The 12,539-nt window shown below is 38.0% G+C and overlaps 1 protein-coding gene across 1 annotated transcript; it reads left to right on the forward strand.

Moving 5' to 3' along the window:
- The first annotated feature begins 661 nt into the window (after positions 1 to 661).
- Positions 662 to 5,001, forward strand: LOC147850515 (uncharacterized). The gene is made up of 6 exons (XM_087336526.1): positions 662 to 1,236; positions 2,093 to 2,149; positions 2,601 to 2,954; positions 3,075 to 3,110; positions 3,957 to 4,250; positions 4,406 to 5,001. Exons 1-6 carry the CDS (start codon positions 849 to 851, stop codon positions 4,630 to 4,632), a joined length of 1,356 nt encoding a protein of 451 aa, XP_087192652.1. The 5' UTR covers positions 662 to 848; the 3' UTR covers positions 4,633 to 5,001.
- The last annotated feature ends 7,538 nt before the right edge of the window (positions 5,002 to 12,539 follow it).

The following is a 12,539-nucleotide window of genomic DNA, read 5'->3' on the forward strand; positions in this document are numbered from 1 at the left end:
ATATGTAGTAGGAAGAGTAGATAGAGGCGCAGTTAATGGAGAAAGGAGACTGGTAGAGACAGACAGACAGACAGCTGCTGGTTGGTAGTTAAAATGAAGATGATATAGATCAGATACATACATACATACATACATACATAGTGTAGTAGCCATGGAAGCTTCTTGTCTCATTTGATCTTTTCTGTGTGTATACATACATACAAACATACATAGTATAGTAGCCATGGAAGCTTCTTGTCTCATTTGATCTTTTCTGTGTGTATACATACATATACATATATTATACATACATACATACATAGTATAGTAGCCATGGAAGCTTCTTGTCTCATTTGATCTTTTCTGTGTGTATACATAATACATATATATGTATATATATATATATATATGACTGCATGTAGAAAGGAAGAAGGAAAGGAAAAGAAGGGAAGAAAAGCCATCACCCCATACATTTATACCTGCAGAAAGTAAAAACCCCACCAACTCTAGAAGAAGTTAAGGAAAAGAAGTACAGAACAGAGCCAAGGGGGAAGGAGAGCTGCCTTTTATATTATTGCACCCTTTTTTTCGGTTTTCCTCTTCTTCTTTTTTAAAAACTGCTCCTCCTACCAAGCCACCATTAATCTAGAAACAAGGTGGAAGCAGGTGGAGAAACAGAGGAAACAGGGGGGGGGGGGTCCAAAACAGAGGAAAGAAAGCAAAGGGAGTTGCTTAAGACATCAATCAAGCAAGAGACAGAATCCCTAAGGAAAACAAAGATAGAGACATTAGACATTAGAAATTGGACATTAGACATTGGACATTGGAAATTGGACATTAGACAGAGGCAGAGATTAAGAGTGACCAAGATGAAATCCATGAGGCAGATGAAGATGAAGAACACCATGGCATTCCTGCCATGCATGGCCATGATCATGTGCTTCCTATGCAGCCTGGGATCAAATGCACAAACACCCAGCCCTTCGGCTCCTCCGCCGGCCACCACCACCGACTGCGTGACATCTTTGCTCACTCTATCCGATTGCATCGAGTATGTGACCGGGAACGGGAGTGTCGGCCCGACCCCTAAGTGCTGCCAAGATCTCTCGGGGGTCATCAATGGTGAGCCAATCTGCCTCTGCCAGCTCTACAACACGACACTCGTAAATGAGTTCGGGCTCCAAATCAACTTCACCGCAGCTACCAGCCTCCCCAATTCTTGCAACCTCACCACTCCCCCTGTTAGCCAATGTGAAGGTAAAATTGACTTTCAATTTATTTTAAAACCCCCCCCCCCCCCCACACAATCTCAATTCACTATCTTCACATGCATTGCTTGTTGTGATCACCCCATTGGACCTGTTTTGTGTCTCTGGTTGGCTGACCACTTTCAAGAAAGTTTAGGTTTTAAGCTCTTAAGCTTTGTCCTCTACTCTACTACCTCCCTCCCTCACATTTAAGGAGTTTAGGTTTTAAGCTCTAAGCTTTGTCTCTACTACTATTACCTCACATTTATGGAGTTTAGGGTTTAGCTCTAAGCTTTGTCTCTACTACTACTACTATTACTACTACTAACTCACATTTAAGGAGTTTAGGGTTTAGCTCTAAGCTCTGTCTCTACTACTACTACTACTCCCTCACATTTAAGGAGTTTAGGGTTTACCTCTAAGCTTTGCCTCTACTACTACTACTCCTCCCTCACATTTAAGGTGTGTTTGGATATAGCTCTAAGCTTTGCCTCTACCTCACATTTAAGGAGTGTTTGGGTATAGCTCTAAGCTTTGTCACTACTACTACTACTACTACTCCTCTAAGATTAAGGAGTGTTTGGGTGTAGCTCTAAGATTGAGAAGCTACTACTAGCTCACCATTAAGAACTTAGTTTAGGCACATCCACTTGGGTCTCTGTCAATGGGGTAGTCTGCCTGCAATACCCACATTAGCATTAACTCTAGAAATCTTAGGGCTTTTACCTCCATAGCTGAGCTCTTACACATGGGAAAACATTTGGAAGATGTTGGGTCTTTCACACCCAGGAAGTAATTTCAAAATCCTTCTTTATGTGCAACACAATGAATTGAGTGTTAACACACTTTCTTTCTTCTTCAATCAGCTGTTGGTATTCATGTTCCTGGAAGCTCTGCAAGTGCCCCGACTGCAATATCCCCAGGTACAGACATACATTACATGCATGCATTCATACATTCATTTATACATACATTACATACATATATACAGACATTCCTCCTCTCCTGTCTTTTGCAATGTAATTTTATGGCTCACCAGTGTATGTAATTTTATGCATACATTCATTCTTACATACTCACATACTTACATTCATTTATACATACATACTGTACATACTTTCCTCCTCCCCTGCCTTTTGCCATGTAATTTTATGGCTCACCAAATGTAATTTTCTGCATACATTCATTTATACATACTTACATGTATACACACAACAAACCATACATACATACATACATATATTCCTGCACTGTCTTTTACCATGTAATTTTATGGCTTTCCAATTTAAGAAAGAACAAGTGCCCTAAACCCTAACTACATTTTTGCCAAAAACTCGTCTTCAAGCAATGTGCTTTTTCTTGTTTTTACACCAGTATCATCTCCAACAACATCTCCAACAACATCTCCAACATCATCTCCAACAACATCTGCTCCTGCATCACTAGCTCCATCTCCAATCCAAGCGCCGTCCCCCTCAGTCGATTGCAGTGCATCTGTTCTCTCATTGTTGGATTGTGTTGAATATGTGACCGGGAATGGAAGTGTTGCGCCGACTGCGACCTGTTGTTCGGAGCTCTCTGGTGTGCTCGACGGAGAACCTCTATGCCTTTGCCAACTCTTCAACAATACCTTCATTAGCTCCCTTGGCATTGAAATCAACTACACTACTGCCACTGGCCTCCCCACTGCTTGCAAGCTGTCTGCTCCACCAGTAAGTGAATGTGCAGGTACATCCTCTCTCTCTCTCTCTCTTTCTATATATACATTTTATATACACACTAAGTTTTGATCCTTTTGTGCCACTCTGTCTTTTCATCTAATGGCATGCTGACTTGAATTTCTTGCAGCTATTGGTGTGCCAGTTTCCTCTCCAGTGAGTGAGGGTAAGCCACTTTTTTCTTTTTACTAACTCATGAAACCATGTACAAATCTCACTCTATGCACTCCTGTACTAGAAACCTGTGCAATTTCTCTGTCTCATAACTCACACACCATACATACTAGAAGAATCTGTTTTTAACTTTCAGTCGCATAGTTCAAAACTTCGATCTCTGAGTACTCATTTGGAGGAAGTGTTTTGCTTGCTTTTGGTAGTGTCATATTCAACCTCCAGATATTTGGAGGAAATGTTTTTTTGCTTCTTGTCGCGTAGACCACATCCGACATCTTGAGTATGAGAGCGGTATCTATTCATTTCTTCTCACTTCTCTTTCTCCATAGTAGATGTAGTGAGCCCTCCCTCTCAATATCTAGGATTGGTTCTGGCATAAAGGCCAGTTGTATGTAGCATGGGTTATGTCCTCAAAAGGCCATTTCTACCAAATTCGGACATTGCCATAGAAAGGCTGTTTCTTTTGGGCTGAAAAAATGCTACTTTTAGTATGGGTTCTTGACTTCGTTAATCCTGAACTACAAATCAAAGACTAGGATTCAATTAAATCTTCCCTACGCCATATCCCAGATTTTTTTTCTTTCCAACACCATACATACCACATCCTGTTTTTGTACGAGAATCTGGACCACTACACATTATCTTCCCAACTCCATATCCCAGATTTTGTTCTTTCCAACACCATACCATACCACCTCCTGTTTTTTGGTATGAAAGTCCGGACCACCACACATTTTTTTCTCGATCTCATGCATTTATTTCTGATTTTCGAATCTACTTTTGGTTGTTCATCTTCGAATAACACCTTGTGACTTTCTTCTTTTTCTCCTTGTAATAGCCCCAGGGCAATCACCATTGAGCGAAGGTCCATCATCCTCTTCTTCGGATTGTTTCGCATCTCTCACATCCCTCACAGATTGTTTCTCGTATGTGACGGGCAACGGTAGCGCCCCACCGGAGCCCGCGTGCTGCACCAACCTCTCCAGTGTCATTAACAATGAACCAATCTGCCTCTGCCAGCTCTTCAACACATCGTTGATCAATTCATTCGGCATCCCGATCAACCTCACTGCCGCTACTGCCCTTCCCACTGCTTGCGGCCTAACTGCCCCACCCGCCAGTTCATGCTCAGGTAAAACCAAAATCCAAAAACCTTAATACATATATATATATATGTGTGTGTGTGTGTGTGTGTGTGTGTGTGTGTATGTATGTATATATATGAACCTCACACACATTATTCTATTGTTTCTCATCATTTCCGTGTTGTTTTATGGTTTTTGTTAGTTCTTGGCTTCGATGTTGGTGCACCAGGGTCAGCCCCTGCACCAGGGTCGGCCCCTGCGATATCTTCTGGTGGTGACAGTTCACCAGTATCGAGTCCCCCCCCCAGCACAGGCACACCCTCATCTCCTGCATCTCCGAGCTTTGCACCATCTTCTTCGTGCTCAAATTCCATGGTGGCATTAGCTTCCATGGTGGTTCTGCTTTCCATTATTATGCTCATGCTTTGAGCATCCTTCCCCCCCCCCCCCCCCCCCAACAACCATCAGTTTGTGTCTTTCTTTTGTTTCCTATCTATATCTGTCACAATGTTTTTTGTGTTGTGATTCATTCGAGCACAAATAAATTCAAAAAAACAACATATTTGTCACGAGTTTGAGTGAAATTTGAGCAAACATTTGCTTCTGTTTATTTATTTTTTGGCAATTTCCAAACATCCGATGATTGTGGAGGAGGAATTCATAGGAAAACTGTGTGTTTTTTATTCAAAGAGTTGCTCTTTGAAGAGAAACTTTATAGGAAAACTTTAATATTTTTATCCAAAGAACTATTCTCTGAAGGAAAACTTAATATTTTTATTTAAAGGATTATGATCTGAATTCCCATGTTAGAGCAAATCTTGGTGTTTGCCATTGAAACCATTGCTTTCATAGAATTTAGTTCAAACTGATGATGATGAGATTTTTTGACTTTGATACAATTCTTTTTTGCCTTTCTTTTGAGATCATATTTCATTATGCTTTATAGATACAATGCTCTGCCTCATATCAAATTCTGACTATTGCCTTTCAATGAATCTTTGATCAAACCCTAATCCTTGCACGAGTTTCTCTTCACAATTGCGACATGCATTAGTAAAGTCCTTGAATGTGCATTATGTGAAAATGCTATATTGTTTTGTCTTATGGATCAATTTCCACACCCGAAGATGATAATTGAATCTGTCTACCCATCTCTTTCTTTGGGAGCTTGCAAAGTAAAGTTACTTGATGTTTAACACTTCTATTATTAATAAAACAACTTGTCGAACATGGAGATAATTAGAGTGTTGGTGTGGTTAAACGCAAGAATGGTCCCAATCACATGGGATAAATATAAATGCACAACACTATTCGAGTTTAGTTTGGATTGCCCATACTTGAACATAAGCGGAGTAATGGTCCAAATTTATATCATTAAAATGGATAGTGAAAGTACATGCACAAACCCCAAATTGACTCTTTGTAGGAAGATGACCCATCATGAGGCCCTCTTTTTACACAGATTATTGGATCCATTACTGTGTAACACTTATTCAACGGTTGTTTTAAAATCTACAGTAAATTAGGAAAAGTAGTTGCTTATGGATGGTAGCCCATTGAAGTAGTTTGTCCTCACTTATATAAAGTCTACAAAGGTGCATATTTGATATTGGTGCTAGCTATACTCTATTTTCTTTTTAACTTGCTTTAAATATATTAGTCAAAAACTTAATGTGGTGTAATGTGACCTTGTTGCATTCAGTCTAAGTATTGAGCATTGTTCTCATTGTGCAAGCGAATGTTAATTAGGTAGTGAGCACGTGCCTTTGGTTTGTGTAGTTCTCTTTAGTTATAAAACCTTAGTTATTAATTGGATTGTTTCCCTTTCTGGGTTCCAAAAATTGAGTGTAACATCCATGTCGTCATAGCTTTCATCCTCTCTATTTGAGGTATCAAAGACATTATGTAATCTCCTATTGTTGCGGTCAGAGAACAACATTATATCATTGGCTTCATTCCTTTATTTACACCTACAATTTTGGCATAGATATGCATGTGAATCCATGGAGGAATAGATATGCCAATTGTGCCATCCACAAGTGGATTCCAAGGAACACTATGTTTGCCATTTGTTGAGATGTCAAGCTCAAGCCCTTAAATGAAGAGTTGGTGAAGTCAGGGACCATGGGGGTGATCTTTGTGGTTTACAAACTAGTGGTCAATGTGCAATGTCAATCAGCTAACCTTTTGACAAAAGCCAAAATTAGGCAAACCACAAATTATTGGCTTCATTTGTATCAAGCCACTGTGTTACCCATGAAATTTCTCCCTCATGCTTGACATGAGGGAAGCTCCTCATAAAAGTGCTCCACTAGAAGGTGCGGAATCCACAAAAGTTTCTCACTCTTGAAGCTTGAAGTGAGTTACAAATTGAGTCACCACTCAAATGATTTATCTATTCACCCCTAATTACTTCCATCACAGTGACTTAATGTGAAAGAAGCTCCTCGTAAAGGCCCTCTGCTAGAGGATGCTCATCCTCTCATGGAACTCACAAAGTTACTCAATCATGTAGGCCAAAATGATCTACGTTTTGAACCACTACTAAAGAAAACCAAATTTATTAGTAACCCCTCAATATTCCCTCCATGGAACTCACAAAGTTACTCAATCATGTAGGCTCTCCACTAGGGGACACTCATTCTCTTGTGCAACCCACAAGTTTCTCTCTTGTGAAGATCGGAGTTTTGAGGACCAGGCACACATTCAAAATATTGATCGAAAAAGTATATATTAATGTTTGAACCTCATACTTCTAAGTTATATCCTTATACATACCACTAGAATAGTCTCGATATATAATATTTTGAGTTTATCTGTATGGAATAATTACTCACCAAGGCAAGGTGCCATATGACAACCATGCTCATGATCGACACTTGTATATAAAGAGGGCTTACCTCACCATTTTTAATATAGATGCATAGATTCTTGGATACTTAATGACGCCCTTACTCACTCTCCCATTATCGTAATATTTTTTCAAACGACTATGTATACATATGTTTACTTGTAAATAGTGTGTAAACCTTCCCCCAAAGTTATATAATTAATAGGTTTATCAAAATTGTATAGTTATCCTTGGGTTTGGTAATATACTTTGACTTTGTTAATCTCATGCATTCTCTCTCTCTCTCTCTCTCTCTCTCTCTCTCTCTCTCTCTCTCTCTCTCATGCACACACACACACACACACACACACACACAATACTTATTTCTATTGCAAATTTAATCGAACCTCAAAAGAACTACTTGCCTTATGATTCACAATGAGAAGATATAGTTGGATGCGTCCAACCAATTCCATTTTGGTGTCCGACAATATGTTATGTTTTATGTGAATATAAATAGTATGCAATTTCTTATTCTTGGCCTCCTTCCTCCACTTTGTTGTGAGTGCATCTTGGCATATTGTTAGGATATCGAAACATGATCAATAACACATGAGAATATTTTTGGATAGATGAGAAAGAGAGAGACAAAGAGAATATTTTGGTAATTGCAACGTCGACAAAATCAATCATGAGTATCCATGTAGATGCCACATGAACTCCTCCTTGACATAAGGAGATGGAGGATGGGGCCATAGGGTTATGGCTACCCTTTGGTAGGCATACTATGTCGAGGTTAAGTTCCACCCATAGCTTGTCATGGAACTAATTGTAAAGGTTAAAATCCCAATCAATCATGATTCTTGAGATTGTTAGCTCCAATTAACCTTTCGTAAGGTTATTATTAAGGAATCAAAATTACAACTATGTGAGATATGACAGGAATTATGCGGAATAATCTTCGGCCACAACCGAAACTTAGATCACTTAATGGTAATCAAACACAGAAAGATGAGAAATGGAAGTAAGTACACAAACAGAAGAGAATGCATATGATGTTAACGTGGAAAAACCCTGAGAGGGAAAAACCATGGGAGCCCACAGACTCCAACTATCACTATATCAGAGAGGAATACAACAAGTAAACACAGAGGCAGCGACCTCGTGCTCACGATCTTTGCCTGGTGGCGGTTACAATAAAGACTCACTCGGTCTCTCTCTCTCTCTCTCTCTCTCTCTCTCTCTCTCTCTCTCTCTCTCTCTCTCTCTCTCCTCTTCTGCTATGCTCTGTACAACAGTTACACCAATAACTCTATACAAAATAATGACCACGACACTCTGTTTGCCCTAGGTCATATTGATACTAGTATGACTTTCGGGCTATTTACAAATGTAGCCACAATGGGTTAACAGAGACATATTTACATATATGTCCCTTCATCCGGTGAGAGGTTCTCACCGGGTCTTCCTTGCCGGGTACTCATATCCCATCCGGAGGGACCGAAACCCTAACAAGATATGGTATCATATTCATCATTCATCACAATGTTTTGATGACAACACCAAATATTAATGTGAAGTAAAGAACAGATATTTTCATATTGTAAAGTTATGTTCAATCCTAATAACCCAATTGAATCATCTATAGTTGCACATTCACCAAGGTGATATGTTGACTAATGGGATATTAGGTGGAAATTAACGGAATCTACTTTATTTTGCTATGAATTACTTAAAAAGCTAAAACATTTGTTACGATGTGAAGTGTTGATAAAATTTATATGTTTAAAAGTTCCTTCTCAATTTATGCTTGAATTATTCACAAAAATATAAATGGTGCACAATAAATGCATAATATGAACTATTTATCCAACTTAGTCTGTTATGTTACATACTTTGTGTGAGATAGGCTTGGGTGACATGCTCTAGTGCTCCTCATAGCAATATCTAGGCTAAAGGTCCTAATAATTAGACAAGGTCATGTGACAATGAGCTAAAAAGTATGTAAATTCCTACCTACTAATAAGACAATTGAGTGGGTGTAGTGATTTAAACATTTGCATTCTATTGCCCATCAAGAAAGGTTTATATTGATCTATTTATTGCTTCCCACTTGTCAAGAATTGATGCCCCATACTACGCCCCATGTTTTGGTTAACTATACAAATCATTTTTTTGTAATTTACTTTCTAAGGAAGACAACTTTAAAGAATATGTTTTTTTGTTTATGTGGACCACAATATGGACTTCAAGTTTATATGTTGACTTTATTGGAATTACGAATAATTGCAGCTTCACCCTTGCAAGATGCATTCATCTCTCTCTACGGTATCTATTGTGCGTCAACTAACTTTTCTTTTATTGAAATTGATATGCTTCAATGTAAGTAAAGTGTTTTATAAGTTGATACAAATGTTTTCCCTAATATCTCTCTCAAGTCAACATTATATGACCTTTGTGCCACAAAAGCACTAGTTACGACATTGAACGTTGGTTTGGGTGAACATAAAAAACTGGTTTTCTCTCATGAGCACATTATGGTCTTCAAAGTTCATGCCTAGATGTTCACCTCACCCATTTATTAGATTTTGGTGAGATAACTACAACTCATCACAACTCCGGGTGTCTTTGTAGTTGTATCTTTTATGGTGAACTAAAACATAATACATTTTCCCACGTTCGCTTCTAAAGAGAAGTTCTTCATGCTCAGATGTGGAGTATGTTTTCTTATTTCCCATGTATGACTATCCAATGAGATTATCACAATACTAACTTATGGTGAACTAAAAACACTTGTTTTACCCACATCTCCTTCTCACTCTAAAGACAAGGGCTTAAGAAGACGCATTTGTAAAATTTTCTCCCTAGTGCACATTTTGTGCTTCAAAAGTTCATGCCTAGATGCTCAATTCCCTTTTTTATTGCAAATTTCGAGGAGATAATTGGAAATCTAAGTAAAACATCATTAGTTACCTTGAAAGTGTTCACCTTGGCAAGAAAAGCCTTACTTTTGTGTCTTATCGACATTTGATAAGATAATTGTGACAATATATTTGGTGAACAGAAAAAGAAACATATAGTGTTTCCTTCCCAAAGGAAGCACTTACAAAAGAAGTCTTTTGTCTCTACATGACATGCCCTAGTTCACCTATTTTTGTTGGTTCTTATTGAGATTCCACAAGACATAATTGACAACACCCGAAGGAAGTAAAGTCCTTACATAATATCATGGGGATTAGGTCTCCTTGTGAAGTATGTTAGGCGCCTATAACGGAATGTGCAAATGACGTTTGTTTTCAATGTTGGTGTGTCCCTAGGGAAGGTGTCCTAAGAAACATTCTGTTTGCTTGGGGTAAAACCAATTTGTACAAAAATAAAATGAAGTGTGTGAGTTCAAAATCCAATTTTAGTCAATTATGTATATAAATACATACATATATATAGATAGTTCGATAGATAGATAAATAAATATTTTTAGTGTCCATAGTGAGGTCAATATTGAGCCATAGTGAATTATGTGTATAAATACATATATCCGTAAGTATGTACATACATACATGTATGCATATAGATAGTTCGATACATAAATATATTTTTTTAGTGTCCATGACTCCATAGTGAAGTCAATATTGACCCATAGGAACTAAGTGCAAAAGTTATCTTGATTTATTTCTCCTTCCTAAGAAGGGATACTCATACTTTGATGCACCAAGTCTCAAATGTGTGAATACGGCATACACAACCTTCTAGGTGTTCTCTTTAGTGTGTCACTCAAATCGTCGCCCCTTCTTAATATATCATCATAGCTTTCACGAATTGCACTGTATGCAGAGCATGGAAGAAGCAAGTGATACTCATCCTCCACTAGTCCTTCCTTTTAGGTCTCTACGAGAGCTAATACTCATGTTAATAATGAGGTAAGATTGAAAATAATTAAAAGGCCTTCTTGCCTTATATAGAACCCAACATTCAAGATTGATGTTTGCAATGCAATATTCTAGTAATGAGGTAAGGTTGAATATGATCAATAGGCCTTCTTTCCTTATATAGAACCCAACATTCAGGATTAATGTTTGCAATGTAATATTCTAATTTTTTTCTTTGTAGGATCTTTCCACTCATTCATTCATGAGAGAGAGAGAGAGAGATGTGTTCACACACACCACACAGGACAAAAAATGCCATCTCATGTCTCATCATGTCATCCTCCTCGTTCCTTTTTCCTTTCTCATTATATTTCCTTGTATGATATCATTTTAACCTCAACTAAAAAACCAAGAGTACTACTAGCACCAAGTGTGTGTTGGCGTTGTCATACCTTCACTACACACAAACAAAAGCTTTACTTGCACTTGCACTTCGTTTATAAGCTTGTTAGAATAGGTAAAACAATCCAAAACAAAAGACTATGTATGTATGACTAAAGTTTCGAACATTGCTCATTTAATGTCTTGGTTGGAATCCAAGGCATTGCATTTTCTTGTCACTCTACCCAAGGGAAGATAAGGTAAGGAATGAGACTTTACACAAAGCCCAACATACATATACACATGTATGTGTCCATGCCTTCCATTGCTTTCTTGTTTTTTTCTTCTTGTAGCTTCACAACTATAAGTTACTTCGAAGTTCAAAGCTCAAAGTTCAAGGTTCAATGTTCAACACACAATCTAGTACAGTCTGGTTGGGATTCATTAATTGTAGCTGGATTTTTGGTGACCAAAATTTAACTATGATAATCCTTCCCCCCTCCCCCTCAACCCCCCCAAAAAAATAAAAATAAGATAAAATGATTCGTAAGTCTGTCACGTCACAATTGTTGCATGTACACAAAGTCTTTCGTGCAATTATGGACCCAAGATTCCGCACATGCTTATACATAGATATATATATCATTTTTTTTGCAACTCACAAACTTTGTGCATCTTTCTTATAACTTTTAAATGTGATATATGCAAAGATGATTCATGTCTCGCTCTACAAGGGAAATCAAGTCCACACATCTATAAACATTTGGTATGTTATTCACCAATATCCCAAATCATTTCTAACCATGATCACCATTACAATTACATTCGATTCTCATCCTGATACTTTCATAACTTTCATGTGTGTATATATATGATGGTATTACATGTAAATATGCACACTTGGATACCATTTCCCAATTGGAGACCCATGGATCACATAAGGCATCACCTGATCGAAAGCCAACTTTGGAAGTACCCTTCCCTCTCAATGACCGATCATCCATCCATTGCATTCTTTGTGATGCAAAAACAGCATAGGCAAACACCATACAATTGTACTGTGATTACAAGTGGAAGCATGTACACATTGTTATTATACAATAATCTCCCCTGTTTTTTTCATTCACAACTTCAGTCCATATATATCATTGATGGGATTATGTTGTTAAGCATGTATGTATGCATGCAAGAATGTCTGTATGCATGCATCTCTACATGTGTGGTTCAGAAGGGAAAGCTTAAAACACGGGAAAACAGTC

This window comes from Azolla caroliniana, unplaced genomic scaffold (assembly GCF_043228905.1).
Source record: "Azolla caroliniana isolate FFs.n. ecotype wild unplaced genomic scaffold, voAzoCaro1.0.p SCAF_21, whole genome shotgun sequence".
Classification (NCBI taxonomy): domain Eukaryota; kingdom Viridiplantae; phylum Streptophyta; class Polypodiopsida; order Salviniales; family Salviniaceae; genus Azolla; species Azolla caroliniana.